This window comes from Podarcis gaigeae (genome assembly GCF_964106915.1).
Source record: "Podarcis gaigeae genome assembly, chromosome: 7".
Lineage (NCBI taxonomy): Eukaryota > Metazoa > Chordata > Lepidosauria > Squamata > Lacertidae > Podarcis > Podarcis gaigeae.
In genome coordinates, this window is record NC_139683.1 from 8,263,627 (window position 1) to 8,281,229 (window position 17,603).

The 17,603-nt window shown below is 43.3% G+C and overlaps 1 protein-coding gene and 1 long non-coding RNA gene across 4 annotated transcripts in view; one reads left to right on the forward strand and one right to left on the reverse strand.

Annotated features, from left to right (window-relative positions):
- Window positions 1-14,284, reverse strand: part of LOC310849327 — a 344,819-nt gene extending 330,535 nt beyond the window's left edge. The window contains exon 1 of the long non-coding RNA XR_014566859.1: window positions 14,235-14,284. This is a non-coding gene — a long non-coding RNA (uncharacterized lncRNA). The remainder of the gene's footprint in view (window positions 1-14,234) is intronic.
- Window positions 2,701-5,779, forward strand: LOC310849245 (uncharacterized protein). 3 transcript variants are annotated; one of them, XM_083749395.1, is made up of 3 exons: window positions 2,701-2,835; window positions 3,829-3,920; window positions 4,845-5,779. In XM_083749395.1, exons 2-3 carry the CDS (start codon window positions 3,846-3,848, stop codon window positions 5,703-5,705), a joined length of 936 nt encoding a protein of 311 aa, XP_083605521.1. In that variant the 5' UTR covers window positions 2,701-2,835; window positions 3,829-3,845; the 3' UTR covers window positions 5,706-5,779. The 3 variants fall into 3 exon arrangements, with proteins under 3 accessions (XP_083605521.1, XP_083605520.1, XP_083605522.1); XM_083749394.1 differs by having other exon boundaries at window positions 2,714-2,919; XM_083749396.1 differs by having other exon boundaries at window positions 2,714-2,919; window positions 3,833-3,920.
- Window positions 14,285-17,603: the final 3,319 nt, after the last annotated feature.

The following is a 17,603-nucleotide window of genomic DNA, read 5'->3' on the forward strand; positions in this document are numbered from 1 at the left end:
TTGAAATGTAAATGCATGATAAATTAGGAAGAATGCCTTGTGAAAAGTGAAATAAGGGGAAATGTAGGAGCTGAGGAACTTCCAATAAGGATTTTAAGAGGACAAAGGACTTTAGAGGGAAACACAGGCTCTCGTGTGGTCAAAGGGATACCTTGGTTCACTTTTAAATAGTCCCTGAGATCCATGATGAAAACCCTAGAAGAAAAGGCTAGGCTGCATCCCACTCTTTCTGGATTCTGCTTTAACTATACTAGGAGAAAGTCTAAAATTACTTATGGATTTGGAGCATTTGTAGTTTGCCATGATTTTCAGTTCCTTTGAATCCCTGCCACATGCTACCTTGGTAATGAGCATGTGGAATGATGATAACACTTTCTCTAATGACAGTAATATCAATGGAAAACAATCAAGTAATATATCAAGAAATATATACAAGGCTTTTAATTTTTTTTTTAAAAAAACCCATTCAGTTAGGATCCATAACGTTTTCAGTGCGCTTTGTCATTGCGAAACCTAACATAATCTCACCAGCCTTCAGGGTAAAGGAATGTTAATAAAGGAATGCACAAATCAGCTGTAATTTAGAAAAGGGTATGTTGCCGTAACTGATGCTGAAAGACAACACCATGCCCAACAACAGCTGTGCTCATCCTGGTGCATCTCTGGATTGAAAATATGCTTATGCCAGCCTCAAGGGACCTGGGCTGAGATGCATGTGGAAGGTACAACAAGGATGATTCCCCAGTGACAATAATTGGAGATGACAATTAACTCAGGACTATTTCTCCAACAAGGCTCTAGACTGTGTCTGATCCCAGCTGCTTCAAACTGCAGGTGAGGCTCATATGAATGTTTCTTCTTGTCTATCATGGGCAAAGGGCTCATCCATTCTACCTTTTGTGCCACATTTATGGGCTTTAAAGCTCCATATCTAAGTGTTTTGTTGTGTTTTGGGTTTTCTCTTTTTATCCCGACATTTCACCCATGTTTTACCACAGTAATCATGGCGGTTCACAGCATAAAATTACAATATAAAAACCACAACACACATAATAAATATAAGAACAAAAGCAAACCAATACCACCACCACCCCGACAAAAGGAAGTTTGGTTGAGTTCATAGAAGAGTAGATGTTGTGGATAAGCTTTCTCCCCAACATCTAGTTGTCCACATACAATGGATTTCTATTTTCTTCTGTTTGAAGGAATCTTCACTAATGGGTAAATGGTCCAATGTTCATTCATATATTTGGCTCAGATCCGGCTCAATTCCATGGGCTCAGACCAGCTTAAAGCAGGTGGGGGTTTTTTTTGTCAGTTTTCTAAATGTTAATACTCCTATACCCTAGGGGGCATCAATCTAAGGGAACTGAATGGTTTAGGAAATAAAGGATGTCAAATGAAATGGAAATGGCCCTGGGAACATAAAATCTATTCTTTAAACAATAACAACAAACCACCCATACCATAACCAGTCCAAAAAGCCAACCACACAAATGATAATGCTTTTTGTGGGAATGCAATGTGTATTGATAAAGATGTACTGCAGAGTTAAGTGGGATGGGTGATGGCTTCTCTGGAATGTAGCCCAGAAAGTAGGGTTGGTCAGATCAGTCTGTTTCTGGCCCATATGCTGCCACATGTACTCATTCATCATTTTGTTCTGACTCATTTTGCATTGTATTGCCCACTGCCAAGGACAAATGATGGCCTAAGAGAGGTGCAAGCTAATATGGGATTCAAGAGCAGTCTGGAAGCTGAGGCAGGCTAGTTCAGAAAAATGTACAAAGCCTAGGGAGCTGGTTCAGGACCACGGTTAGCAGTGAAGACAAACTGTCTTAGCAACCAACAGAGTTTTATAGCCTGGACTAGGTATTCAAGATGAAAGCCTTATCCCATGAACCAGTTAAAGGATTGGTACATTTTGCCCGTAGCTGTTGGCTTCTTCTAGGACAAATTGTTTAAACTATCAGGGACTTCTATGGGGAAAGTGTCACAGGGTTCCTACAAGGAGTCATGGTTCATTCACAGAGACTCTGGTGATAGAGGATTCTGTTCATGGGGCAAGATTTGGGCTCTGGTGTCAGCAGAGGCACATGGGAAGAAGTGGATGCAAAACCTTCTGCTCTGCTATATTTGAGGATTACTGATCTGAAAGCATGATACATTTATGGCTAACCTTCAGCAGAGGCAAAACTAGACTTTAGTTCACCCTAGTCAAAAACCCAGTTTGGCACATTCTTTTTGCATTTGCATACACACACACAGAATCTGGGAGCCTCAATGGCTCCCCTCTGGAGGCTTCACCCAGGGCAAAAAAAAACCTGGCTAGCCCCCACCGCACCCCATAGCTACAGCTCTGCATTCAGGCAGATGAGTTGGTCATTACACTAAACACAGACACAAGCTGTCTCTACACATGTGCAAGTGTTTATGTGATAGATTGTACCATGTGCACATAACATGTGAAGACCTCTGCAGTCAGAAATGAACCTGCAAAGGCATAGGACCACTGAGGCATCCAATAAAAAAACTTGTCATTGGAGATTAATAGAGGAACCTTATTGGGAAAGGGTGTACAATGGACTATATGGGAACACATACACTTATAGGGATAGGAAGAGAAGTATGCAGTGCCTCTTCTGTTCACAGAGGGAATAGAATAGAATGTCTGGAAAGGGAAAAGTGTAGAATGTGGGGAAAGATCAAAGGGAGAGAAGCAGTTGGTGGCAGTTGGAGCAGCAGCAGCTGCTTGGGAAAGGACCAAGGAAGCATAAGAAGGAAGAAGAAGACTTCACAGAGAAAAGTCAAAAGGGAGCCAGAAGATCAAAACTGGTAGATTGGATGGAAAAGACTGTGAATTAGACTTCTCCAGCTTTCAGAAGGAAACTGAAACCATTCTAAGTGGTTTGTGGTTAGGTAGGTTACTTTGTGTTCTTTTATATTCACTGTATAATGAACTCATTGGGTTTCTTATTCATATATACGCTCCCTTTCTACACCCTTCTTGGAATGGAAGGAGCCTGATGGAGTTGGTCTTTCAGCAGAGTGGATTATTACTAATGCAATATAGAGAAATCTTTTGGGGAAGCACTTACACACAGAGGGAAGAACCCCTTATGCCAAAGGTGCCTTCCTTATTCTGGAGAAGTGGTTTTCAGGATATGTTCTGGAGAACTGTAGGATCCCTTTAAAGGTTTTTGGAGGTTCTTTCATGCGGAGCCAATTATGATGGGTCAGCTGCTCTGAAATGCAGCTCATCTACCACATCAAACATACATCTAAATGCACATCTCCATTTGTGAATGTTACATCACAGTGCTAGTTCGAGCTGCTGACCATTATGTGAAGCCCACCATGCTGGTTTTCCATGACTCCAGACGGCATGCCAAAGCTCTGTGGCAAATGAGCTGGACAGTTCCTTGACAAGCATACAAAATGGGGGGGGGGGGAGTTTGGCAACCAGAGGACATCTGTATCGCATAGTCAAGGGAGCCATAAACCAAATATGGGAGCCAGTGTGGTGTAGTGCCTAGAGCACTGGAGTAAAGCCCACAAGACCTGAGTTCTAATCCCTACTCTGCCAAGGGGCTCCCTGGGTGACCTCGGACACATTTTCTTCTCCCAGCCCACCCTACCTGATGGGGTTATTGACAATTGTGATGATAGCACAGGGAGGGGGGGAACTGTGAGCATCTTCTCAGGTTCCTTGCAGGGAAGGCTAGATTTAAATAAATGAATAGTAAACTAATACACGGATAGATATAATAGAACAAAACAGATGTGCATCATGCCAGTTCCCACTGACTGTTTCTCTTTCCTCACTAGGAAGAAAAGAGGGAGAGATGTTGTTCCTCCCCTGGCTTATGCTCTGGGGCCTCATCCATCTTACCAAAGCTGGCCCAGTTTCAGCAAGAAATGTGAGTAGAGAGTGGTTTCTGCCTGATTTAGTGGCATGGTTCAGGCAGAGGCATTTCAATTTTAAAACAAACAAACAGAAAATTCATTTCTAAGATATTTCAGCCTCTTCCCAAAGAGTGATGCTTCCCTTACCCAGATTTGGGAAGCTGATTTGGGATTGTGTGTGTATGTGTGTGTGTGTGTGTGTCAATTTTTGGCCTTGCACAGGGCAGCACTTTACCAAGGTCTTACACCTCCCTGCACCTGGTGCCTGAATCCCCTTTGTCTCTGCCAAGGAAGGAAAGGGAATCACCTTGTATTGGAAGTTTGAATGTTGGTGAGATCACAAATGTGGCAGTACTCAGGGCGTTGCCTATATTTTGATGCCCAATGTTTCTGAAACTTGTGGTGGTTGTGGTGATGATTGAACTAAGTCCCCATTAGGGGTGCTCTGGGGGAGTGTCAGGGGCAGGACTTTGGGGTGGGGGACTCAGACTTGGTCCTAAGCCCATTCAGCTCAGCCACATTACCTGACCACCTGGCATAGAACCTTATTTTAAAGACTTTATTTCCCTTTGCCAGGTTTAAGCAGAGCAGCAGCTCTACTACTAAACCGGGCTTGTATCTATTCTAACTTAACACCAGTTTAACTTACTCCAGGCTTGCTTTATGCCAGCTTCTTGTGCATGGGATTGCTCTATTAATTGTAAAAAACCTCTAATGGGTTTCCATAAGATATAAAACTCACATTAAATTTATTGACAAAAGTCAGAAGTTAAAAGCAAGTTGGCTTGAAATCAACAGTAACCTTTGCATATCTGGTCTGGCTTGTTGAAAACAGAGAAGGGAAGACGCCTGCCTAATATCACTGGGTAGGGAGTTCCAGTAGGTACTGCCACATTGAAAGTTCAGTTCCTTACACCTGTTGTGACTTCTATCCATAGGAAGAATCCCTTCTTCCTTCAGCTAACAAGACTGTGCTTGGAAGAGGTATGCATCTCAAAGAAGGCGATCTCAACATCACAGCCATCCTCTCCACTACATTTTTGAATGTTCCGCATCAGATCCAGTCTAACTATATCATGGACTTCCTAATGTGTGTGCTGGGAGACCGTATATTTGCACGTTTCATGGTCTCCATCTTTGTGTTTGGGCTTTTGGGAAATGTTGCCATTTTCTCATATCTCCTTTTCTATATCAAGAGGAATTCCTGGAATGCCTACATCTGGAACTTCGCCATCGCCAACTGTGGCATCTTTCTATTTTTGTGCAGTTCCTTTCTGCTGGCTTTCATTAATTATATTTTTCATTCCTGTGACGCCTTTGAGAAATTGTTCCTGTCTCTGGCCTACTTGCTTTTATACACCCAGTGTAGCTGCATGCATTTCATTGCGGGCATTGGTGTTGACTGGGTCCTCCTCCTCCTCTCTCCAAGCTGGCACAGAAGCCACCAACCAAACCTGCCTTCTCTTATATCGGCTGTCATCTCTATCATCCTGTGGCCCTTGCTGTGCCAACTGCTGTTCTTCTTCAGCCTGGGGTTCGACACGCAAACTGTTGTCATCCTCTCCTTGATCCTTTTCCTCCCACTGGTGTCCATCTCTTTTCAGACCTTGATCGTCAACACGTGGTACAACTTGGGCCAGCAAAAGAAAATGCGTACGGAGAGAATGCTCGAGATGCTTGGATCCATCGTCACCCTGGTGCCTCTCCATCTCTTCTTCACCCAGAACTCTGACTGCGCAATCATCTCATTGTTCTTCATGCTGTATGTTTTGTTTTTGTGTTTTGCAAGGATGAGCTAAGAAGGGTTGGAGTTGGCTTGTAGTACCAAACCTACATCAAGATGAATAAAACTTGCACACTTCTGTTTTTAAAATATGGCTGTTTGTCCCATACCTTTTTATTTAGAATATTTTCTTTCCAAAAGACAAAAAAAGGAGACTCCTAAATCTTTAAATGGATAAGCACCCTATATTCATCATTAAGGCAGAGTTATTCTGAAGCTGTAGTTGCACGCATTTCATGGTGGGCATTGGTGTTGACTGGGTCCTTCTTCTCCTCTCTCCAAGATGGTACCCTATTGGCAATGGAGATTCAGAAGCAATAGAGCGATATGCTTGGCAAACATAGGTTGCAAGGCCTTTCCCTGGATTCAGACAAAGGGTCTGATAGGGACTGTGACAAGGTAAACCCAAGAAGTGCAAACCCAAGATGGGTCTGACATGTGGGAGGAGATGTCACAAGGCAAGAAGCGTAGAATCTTCCTGGGGTATGGAGGCTTGTACAAAGTACTGAGGCCTCATACCAAGCTGATTTTACTCACTAGGGATGTTGAGTGCAGTGCAAAATGGGGAGGAAATGTGTGTGTGTTCCAAAGCTACTCCATTGCTGAAGGCTCAGATACTGAGCCTGACGGTGTGAGTTCTACAGATACAGGGGGCTACGAACGCACACCAACATCGCTCACCAGGTTTGCTCAGGAGTTTGCTAACACAGCTCTTGCAGATTTAGCTGTGGCTAGTAGCTCAACACAGGTCTCAGAACCCAAAGTCCTGAAAGGGTTACAGGATTTGTCCTCAAAGGACGGAAAACCGTCATCGTCCTCTCCTCGATCCTTTTCCTCCCACTGGTTTAAAATATGTCTGTTTGTCACATACCTTTTTGTTTATATTCATCACTAAGGCAGAGTAATTCTAAAGCTTCAGGCCTGAGAACCAAAGGTGGCTTTTCAAGGCTCTCCCATTGGCCCCGAACTCTCTGCAGGGGATCCTCAGACCCAGAGGCCAAATGTGGCCCTCCAAGCCTCTCTCTCTGCCCCTTGGGAATCCCCTCAATCCATACATCCTCCTGAGTCTCTCGTCTTACTGTCCCTCTTTTGCAACCCTCTTGAGTTTTTACTTGGCTGAAATGTGTCCTTGTCCTAGAATCATAGAATTATAGAGTTGCAAGGTACCAAAAGGGTCTTCCAGTACAATACCTTGTAATGCAGGAATAGTGATGAGGTCTCTTGCTTGCCACGATAAGAGGATGGTGGTGTGTGTGTATGTACACATCATTGATCTTAGTCAAAAGGCTGAGAAGTATAAGCTGCCATTTCCTGTTCAGAGGCATTATTGCTTCTGGCCATGGAGGCAGAACAAAACAGGGGTGGCAGTCACTGAACAAAAGTTGAAGACAGCTCATTTCAAGTGTCATTGCCCACTGCATGCTGAGTTTATCTGCAGACATCCAGCAGTGGAGTGACCATTGTGGACACCATGCATAGCACTGGTTGATCAGATGTGCTGTGCTGGATTTTGTCTTCTAATTTCTTGACAGTCATTTCCCTGCCACCCTGTGAAATGAACTTCAAGTTTCTTGCCTCATTCTCTGGGCACTTGAGAATTTCTTTGGTGAGTGTGGGTTTCTGAGATTACTTTAGCAGTTACAAGGTGGCCAAGGGTAGCATATGTGTTCTCGTTTCCAGAAAACATTTCTGCAGCACTTTGCAGCCTCCCTAGCTGCCCAGCACTGCCTCAACTGAAAAGCTCCATGGGAAGAACAAACCTATTGATGGTTTCCTTTAGGCTTTAACTGAAGTGTGGGCACCTAGGAAGGCCACAGTGATGGGACAATATGGAGAAAGAAAGAAAGTCCTCAGAATTAAAGGTGACTGCAACAATAACCCTGCAACAATAACTACAATAACCCCACCGTTGAGGATTTCACAAAACATTTTCTTTCTACTTGTATAATTTTCAAATGTCATTTCTTTTCTTATGAATTAATGGAGGCTTTTTTAAAAAAATGTGGGAATTGTTTTTGGCATAAAGCCAGTGATCAGAATGTAGGAGCACTTTTTTTGTTGGTAGGTCCCAGTAGGGAAACAAAAGGATTGAGTGATGATTCCAATTAAACACTCAAAGTGGCTTAGCTCAGCACAATGTGCTCACAACAGCTGTCATTGATTGGTTGGGAACAGAGGAATGGTGGGAGGAGCTATCTGAGGAAACACAAAGATAGAGAGAAGTCTACAATCAGAGGCAGGAGCTGATGTAGATGAGTGGGAGGAGGGAGGCCAAGAGGCAGAGATGAGTCATGCTTGTGATGAGTCACAGGTGCCCCCCCTTCGCTGTGACAAGCTCCCCTCCCCACTTGTCTCCCAGAACCAGAAGAGGCATGAAAAGAGCAGAGAAGCGGCAGGCAGCACCCAGGTCAAGTCTCAGATTGCTTGAGGAAAGCCCTGGAGAAGAGGGGACTTAGGGGGTGGGGACTTTCTTGGCAACTGATTCATGGAGTAACAACTACCAGGGGTCGACTGCTGTGCTCATTAGACCTGACGCTCAGCCGATTTTGTGAAGACTGTGGTTTTACTAATAAAGAATTAACACCAACTTTGAACAGTGAGGTTTGCTGCGGGCTTGTACTTTGACACCTGCAATCACTTCTGTTGGAATTCTCACAACTCTCCTAGAATTTGCAGAACCCTCCATGAGATTTCCACACATACACACACACCAGTTCCTTCAGATGTTTTGGCTAAGCTTGGACCTTCAAATTAACTTTGACGTTTTGCTTTAAATATATCAGAAAAGAAGAAGCTGAGAGACATGGCCTACTTTAAATACTTTGAATTCAAAACAAGAACTCTGTTCCTGTTCTTTCCCTTCATATCTCTCCCCCCCCCCCAAATAATAAAAAATAAAGAGACCATTTCTTGAAGGAAAAACAGAAAGGGAATGCAAAAAAGAAATAAAAAATGCAACCTTACACTCCCCCCCCCCCCCAGCATCAAGTGGGCCAATATCAAAAATATCAAAAGCTAGCATGAGGTAATGAAGTCATCTCTATTCATAGATCAGCTCACAAAGCACCTTTGGAAGCTTTTCTTTTTAAAAAGTTCTCATTATTCCGGAGCCTTTACTAAATTCTCTAACCCCTCACTCTTCTACTCATCCATCCTTCCTTCCTCCCGCATACTTTCTCATTACTTCTCAATGCCCTCCCACCATCTTCAGGGGAAAGACCTCTGCGGTAAACACATAACACCAGTCAGTTTTTCAGAAAATCTCCACTTTTACTGTAGGGGCGAGAGAGGAAGTTGTTCGGTCCATTTTGACTTATTTCACTTGCAATCCGACACACTCAGACTTGCTTCTGAATCAGAAGGCAATGCCCAGTCATATTGCAAAAAGAGGAGGATTTAGGGGAGCTCAACCGGTTTGGTCAAACACAGAGCAGTCTCGAGGGCACTGCAGGGGGGGGGTCCTTCAGTGATTTATTTGCCTTCCTGTCCCCCCTGAAAAGAATCCAGTGGAAGCCCATTGTGTCATCTCCTCCCATTTGGTTGCGGGTTTCCCATCTTATCCTGCTGGGGAGGGAAAGAGCAGAGCTATGGTGGCTACACCACCAGCGCATTCCAGGAAACCACCGCCTGCAGAGCTTAGTCATCTTTTTCACTGAATCAGCTGCTTTAATAGGTTTCCAGAGCACTGTGTCCTCCGCTCGCCCTGATCCATTCCCCCCTACTCCTTTTCCATTAGCAGAAGGATTTGTCATATTTTAAGGAAGAGTCAAGGGGAGAAAAATTACCCCGAAGACACTTCACAATTGATTAGGCTTCCAAATTGACTCCCCTGTGCTTGTTCCTAAATTTAGTTTGAGACAGTGATTTGCCATAAATTGTCGTGTTGGTGAGAAAGCCTTGCAAGAGGCAGGTGCTGGCCGTGCCAGATTTTGGCATCAAGTGAGGGAGCGATGCTCAGCAACCTTGCACATTGCTTTGTGTGCCAGCTCAAGGGATAATTTATGGCCATGGCAGTCTCCACACCTGCAAAATGAAGGAGCAGCTGTGTCCATTCCATTCCAAATCATTTGCTTTTTTGGGGGGAAGTAATAAGGTGTGCCTACAGGATCAGGAAGGGACGCAGGTGGCGCTGTGGGTTAAAGCCTCAGCGCCTAGGACTTGCTGATCGAAAGGTCAGCGGTTCGAATCCCTGCGGCGGGGTGCGCTCCCGTCGTTCGGTCCCAGCGCCTGCCAACATAGCAGTTCGAAAGCACCTCCAGGTGCAAGTAGATAAATAGGGACCGCTTACCAGCGGGAAGGTAAACGGCGTTTCCGTGTGCAGCTCTGGCTCGCCAGATGCAGCTTTGTCACACTGGCCACATGACCCGGAAGTGTCTCCGGACAGCGCTGGCCCCTGGCCTCTTGAGTGAGATGGGCGCACAACCCCAGAGTCTGGCAAGACTGGCCCGTACGGGCAGGGGTACCTTTACCTTTACCTTTACAGGATCAGGATATAAGCTTTCACCAGAACAGCACATTTCCAGAAAGCTTTCTCTACCTCTCCTACAGGAGGCAGATGGCTGTTTTTAGAGGTGATAATGGTGGGCGGAACACATTAGATGTCATTTATTATAAAATTGCTATCTCACCTTTTCCCCAAGATACCATCCATGGCTCTTCCTGGCACCTTTCAAGTTATCTTGGAAGTATGTTTCTGAGCACAATTCAAAGTGTTGGTGCTGACCTTTAAAGCCCTAAATGGCCTCAGCCCAGTATACCTGAAGGAGCGTCTCCACCCCCATCGTCCAGCCTGGACACTGAGGTCCAGCTCCAAGGGCCTTCTGGTGGTTCCCTCACTGTCAGAAGCAAGGTTACAGGGAACCAGGCAGAAGAGGGCCTTTTCGGTGGAGGTGCCCACCCTGTGGAATGCCCTCCCACCAGATGTCAAGGAAATTAGCAACTATCTGACTTTTAGAAGACACCTGAAGGCAGCCATGTTTAGGGAAGTTTTTAATGTTTGATGTTTTATCGCATTATTATTATTATTATTATTATTATTATTATTATTATTATTATTATTCTGTTGGGAGCCATGAATGAATGAATATTATTATTATCATTATCATAATCTTCAAAACAACCCACAGAGGTATAGATTATTGATTATTAAGGTATTATTAAGGTATAGATTATTAAGCGCAAGGTTGCCCAATGAGCTTCATGATTGAGCGGGGATGTGGACCCTAGTCTATATGGTCCTAGTCGGACACGCTAACCACTACACCATGATGGATACGATACGATACGATACGATATCTTTATTGTCATTGTCCCTTGCAGAACAATGAAATTGAAAAACCACATAAAACTACTACAAAACTACATAAAACATTCAAAAAACCCTAAAAACTCTAAAACCCCATTTTAAAATACACTATACTACAGAGACCCCTTATGCTGTGTTTAGAACCAGAATTGCATTTGCGTAGGAACTGTTTCTCAGGTGGCTAGTCCTGGCCTTTATAACCCTATACCTTCTTTCAGAAGGCAGAAGCTGAAAGAGATCATTTCCGGGGTGCGTACTATCCTGTGCTATCTCTGCCGCTTTCTTATGGCACCTAGCAGCATAGATTTCGTTTGTACTGAGCCCCCGGTCATCTCATGGACTATTGACCCGTACACCACTAATCCGCTGCCACCAACCAGGTCCTCCCTGGTAAAATCACTTCAGTCTCAGTCAGCTTTTCAATTAATAAAGAAGAGTGTATTTTATTTCAGACATAAAACACAACTATTACAGCATTCCAAACAGTATTCCTCTTTACTTTCTTAGTCTTATGTTCCTCTATCTCTGCTACCACCCCACATTCAAGGAACAACTGCCCTGATTGCCTCTCTATTACTAACTGCCTTTCCCAACCAGCCAACCCACTCAAACCAACCAACCACCCACCCACAGCTCCCAGCGAACTAACTCCCCCAAACTCCTCCCAGAACTCCTTTATAGACCTGCTGACTCCACCCCCCTGGGTCCTGTCTGTGCAATCTATTTAACTATTTCCCCTCCAGCACTCTCTCATATGTGGTAATGTCACAGGCTAGTCCCGGCCTTTATAACCCTATACCTTCTTCCAGAAGGCAGAAGCTGAAAGAGATCATTTCCAGGGTGCATACTATCCTGTGCTTTCTCTGCCGCTTTCTTATGGCACCTAGCAGCATAGATTTGATCTAAGGTGGGAAGAGTGCACCCAACTATTCTCTCCGCAGACTTTACAACCCTGGATAGCATTGTTTTTCCCCTGGCCGTGCAGCTCCCAAACCACACACAGAGACCATAATTTAGTACGCTCTCCACAGTGCAATGGTAAAATGCCATCAACAGGTCCTTTGAGAGATTGTTTTTCTGGAGGATTCTCAGAAAATATAACCTCTGCTGTGCTTCTCTTCACCAGGCCTTTGCTGTTCTCTCTGTGATCACACTGCTTGGTGATGTTCCCATAAAAGATCATTCCCATGTAGAGTTCACCACCTCTCGCTTACCACAGTACTGCACATTTCTCTGGCCTCTGCATTGCAAAATGTCTCTTCCTTTGAAGACCATGAAAATGTGGGTCCCACGTTGGCTGTTTTTCTGAGGGGAAATTTGGGGGTGTGAAAACTATTGATGCAACTTTCCCCACAAAATGTGACAGAATAAAGCACTGAGTGGCATCCAGGTTTGGAATAAGCAACATTTTTTCATTAAAGCCCAGTGTACCAAGAGGAAAACTTTGCACCAGCTTAATTTCACCAACTTAGCTTCTTGTGTATAAGTTTGCTGCTTAGTTGGCCTTAGGGAAGACAATTGTTCTCCCTCCCAGCTCATATGCCATGGATGGGGATAATGCTGTCACTCACAGACAGCATGGTATAGTGGTTAGAGAGCTGGCCTAGGACTGTGCAGAACATGGTTCAAATCCTCAAGTAGCCATGAAGTTTCATGTGAAGAGCCTAGCCTAATTCAACCTAATTTTCCTCACCAGGTCGTTGCAAGAAAAAATGGAGGGATGAATTCACAGGGAGAAGGACAGAACTAAAATATCAAAGATGAATAACATTGCCCCACGTTACAGGGCCATTAAAAGTTATACTGAATTCATTCAATTGGGTTGCATACTCACAACCTACTATAAATGCTAATTATATTTACTAATCTCAAGAAATATCTGACAAGTGTTTTAAGGTTAAGAATAAAAGGAGTTGGGGGGGGGGGAAATACCCTGTTTTGTTACCAAAAGAAGGTGTTATTTTGCCTGTTTCATTTATGTGTAAGGAAAAGTCAATACTCTTTTTGTTTTGTTTTTGTTTTCAAGGTGTGGCAGGATATAATTTAGCAGAGGAAAAAACAGAATCTTTTTCTGCTTCTTTATGTTTTTTTTCTGAAGCTCTTCCTGTGGTGGTAGACACAGAATCTGCAGGGGGTTCTAAGATTTCCATTTCAGAAAGACCTTTGATTACAGTTTTGTTCCCAGAAATATTGGCTGGGGCATGGAGGATGCTACGGGCAATGAAGGCACTTCCTAAGGAGCACACTGAATCCTGTCCAGTGACAGAGATTAAAACAAGAATAGTTTTATTATATACTGAAATGAGAATTACCGGATCTCAAGGTATGGCTGCAGAGCGATAAGCGCCCTTCTCATAGTTTTGCCTTCTTGCCCTGAGATTTCACTTCCCAGGGGGAAGTGAAATCTCAGGGCAAGAAGGCAAAACTATGTGGTAAAATATAGCCTGACTTTAGCAGATGGCAGTGTTTCTCTTGATTGCATGAACAGGTTCACCAGCTCTTCTTAAAAGCACAGGAACAGGATAGGTGCTTTTGTGTTGGCAATTTGGCAATCTTACCTATATGGCATGTATTCACAGTAAGGATTCTGTTTAGCACTGCAGACCCTCCAAGTTTCCCTATTTACCAGGGACAGTCCCAGATTTACAGAAGCTGTTTGATCCTGCAATGTCCCCTATTTCCATCAGAGAAATGTTGGAGGATATGATGTTATTCAACTCCCAAGCCATCTGAAGGCAGCCTTGTACAGGGAAGATTTTTAATGTTTAATGCATTGGTTGGCAAATTAAGGCCTGGGGGCCAGATCCGGCCCAATTGCCTTCTCAATCCGGCCCACAGACCGTCTGGGAATCAGTGTGTTTTTACATGAGTAGAATGTTTCCTTTTATTTCAAATGCATCTCTGAGTTATTTGTGGGGCCTGCCTGGTGTTTTACATGAGCAGAATGTGTGCTTTTATTTAAAATGCATCTCTGGGTTATTTGTGGGGCATAGGAATTCATTCATTCATTTATTTTTCCAAATATAGTCCGGCCCCTCACAAGGTCTGATGGACCATTAGGTCCAGTCGTGACCGACTCTGGGGTTGCAGCGCTCATCTCACTTTACTGGCCGAGGGAGCTGGTGTACAGCTTCCGGGTCATGTGGCCAGCATGACTAAGCCACTTCTGGCGAACCAGAGCAGCGCACAGAAACACTGTTTACCTTCCCCCTGGAGCGGTACCTATTTATCTACTTGCACTCTGACGTGCTTTCAAACTGCTAGGTTGGCAGGAGCAGGGACCGAGCAACAGGAGCTCACCGTGTTGCAGGGATTTGAACCACCAACCTTCTGATCAGCAAGTCCTAGGCTCTGTGGTTTGACCCACAGCGCCTTGTCCTTATATGTGTTGGAGCTCCCCAATGGCATCTCCAGGTAGGGCTGGGAAAGACCCCCCCACACACTAAAATCCCATAGAGCCATTTCAAGTAAAATATCTCGGAATCTGGTTAACCATGAAGAACATAAATCTGATTGAAAATAACTACAAGAACACATGGAAAGAAATAACAAAGGACTTGGATACTTGGAACAGAATACACCTCTCTTGGTTGGGGAGAATGGCTGCGATCAAAATGAATCTATTACCAAAATTACTCTTTTTATTCCAAAATTTACCGATATTTAGGGGAATTTCACTATTTAAAGATTGGCAGAGACTACTTTCTAAATTTATTTGGCAAGGAAAAAGACCAAGGATTAAATTCAAATTGCTCACGGATCAAAAAGACAGGGGGGGGGATTTGCGGTCCCAAATTTACAGTTATATTATGAAGCAGCATGCCTTTGTTGGGTAAAAGAATGGATTGTCATTAAAAATAAAGATTTGTTAGATCTAGAGGGTTTTAACTTAAGATTTGGATGGCATGACTATCTGTGGCGAGATAAAGGAAAGAAACATAAAGATTTTTCTAACCATATTATTAGAGGGCCACTGTTAGAAGTGTGGGAAAGGAATAAAAAATTATTGGAACAGAAAACCCCCTGGTGGTTATCACCAATCGATATCCTGACAAAAAAGAAAATAAACACTGAAGGGGAAAGATGGACATATGAAGATCTATTAGTTAGAAATGAATCCGGGTGGAGAATCAGACCATATGAAGAAATAAAAAATAAGTTGACTGGCTGGATTCAATATCACCAAATTAACTCCATGTGGACGGAAGATAAAAAGATTGGGATAAATGAGAAGAAATCTAGATTTCAGATTGAAATAATAGAAGGAAGAACAAAATTACTATCAAAAATGTATAACCAGTTACTTGAGTGGGACACCAAAGATGAGGAAGTGAAGGAGGTGATGGTGAAGTGGGCAGTGGACTTGGGTTATAATATAGAGTTTGACAAATGGAAGGCTTTATGGTGTAAAGGTATGAACTTCATGACATGTACAACACTCAAGGAGAACATGTATAAGATGATGTACAGATGGTACATGACGCCGGTAAAATTGGATAAAATTTATAAAACAGGTGATAAAATGTGTTGGAAATGCAAGAGTAAGGAGGGCGACTTTATACATATGTGGTGGTCATGTGAGACACTTAAAAAATTTTGGGAATCTATCTATAATGAATTTTAAAAAGTCCTCAAATACACCTTTAGCAAAAAACCTGAAGCTTTCCTCCTGGGGATAATTGGCGAAGAAATCAAAAAGGAAGATAAAACATTTTTTCAATACGCAACAGTGGCTGCCAGAACCCTCATAGCACAGTATTGGAAAACGTCTAAAATCCCAACGATAATAGAGTGGCAATCTAAACTATTTGACTATTTAGAACTGGCAAAATTGACACAGAAAATAAGAAATCAAAAAAGTACAAAATTTAATAATGAATGGGATAAATTTAAGTTATATATGGAAACAGAAATAAAAGGAAAATAAAAATGTTGATAAAAAACAAATATATATTTGAAAAATTCACAGTAGGTATGAGATAACGCTTACTACGTAAAAATTGCTTGAAAAATGAGACACTGCGGATAAAAAATATGATAACTTTATTCCGAAATCGAGATAAAGGGAAGTCGATGAGTGTTTGTCAATGTAAGTTGAGTTGTCTATGTTTTTATGTATTACATGTTTCGTTTTTTTTTCTTTTTTCCTTTTTTCTTGGCTGTGTAAGTATGTTTGTGATATGTATGATATGTATGTTAAAAAGCAATAATTTTTTTTTAAAAAATAAATAAATCCCATAGAGCCATTTCCAGGCAGCATAGACAATACTGAGCTAGATTGGTCGATATGGACTGATTCAGTACCAGGTATCTTTCTGTGCCAATGGCCTCTGTATCAGAGTGGTCGCTTCTATATTAGAAAATTCAAGAAGAGCCCTGCTGGATCAGGTCAAGGGCTCTTCTCGTCCAGCATTCTGTTCTCACAGTGACCAGCCAGATGTCTGTGGAAAACCCACAAGCAGAGCACAAGAGCATTCTCCACTGCTGTGGTTTCCAGCAATTGGTATTCAGAGGCATTGCTACCCCCAATTGTGGAAGCAGCAACAATTCTCCTGCTATCTCTGTTATGGACCCTGGTCCTGCATTGGTACAGATACCTCCAGAACATGCCTGTCCCTCATCCCACCAGAAACTATACTAGTGTGACTCTTTTGTCGCCCTTTTTCCAATCTGTTTCATCTGACGCCCTGTCTAAGCGATCTTCACCTGGCAGTCACACCTCTAGTCAAGTCTAATATAAACTCCAAGCACTTTAGCTTCAGATGCTGTAGAAACCAGAAGGTCTCCTGCAGAGCGCCTCTTGTTTTCCTCCTCCATCTGCAGCTGCTGCTCACAGCATCATCTCAGGTGACTCCCCATCTGCTTTGATTAATGCACTACCTCTTTGTAATGCAGTCCCTATCTCCGCCGGGACCCCAATTTGCTCTCCGGCAAAGTCCTTTTCCAAAATGTGTACAGCTGAGTTTTCTGTATTTGGGGAAATTGCCGCCAACATCTGGCTTTCAGATTGTGTCCCAGTTTATCCCATAGGTGTAACCTGTTGCAGCAAATTCAACAAAGAGCCAACTGAGGATCACAATGAATGCTGCTGATGAATTTGATTCTTGTCCACAAAAGGATATGCTATAATTAAGTTGTTGGTCTTTAAGAAGGCACAACTCTCTTGCTTGGCTTTTGTTGTTGCTCCATTCGTTAAGTGTTAATAATAATAATAATAATAATAATAATAATAATAATTTATACCCTGCCCATCTGGCTGGGTTTCCCTAGCCACTCTGGGTGGCTTCTAACAAAATATTAAAATACAGTAGTAGTCCGTCAAACATTAAAAGCTTCCCTAAACAGGGCTGCCTTCAGATGTCTTCTAAAAGTCTGGTAGTTGTTGTTCGCTTTGACGTATGGTGGGAGGGCGTTCCACAGGGTGGGTGCCACTACCGAGAAGGCCCTCTGCCTGGTTCCCTGTAACTTGGCTTCTCACAGTGAGGGAACTGCCAGAAGGCCCTCGGCACTGGACCTCAGGGTCCGGGCAGAATGATGGGGGTGGAGATGCTCCTTCAGGTATACTGGACCGAGGCCATTTATGGCTTTAAAGGACAACACCAACACTTT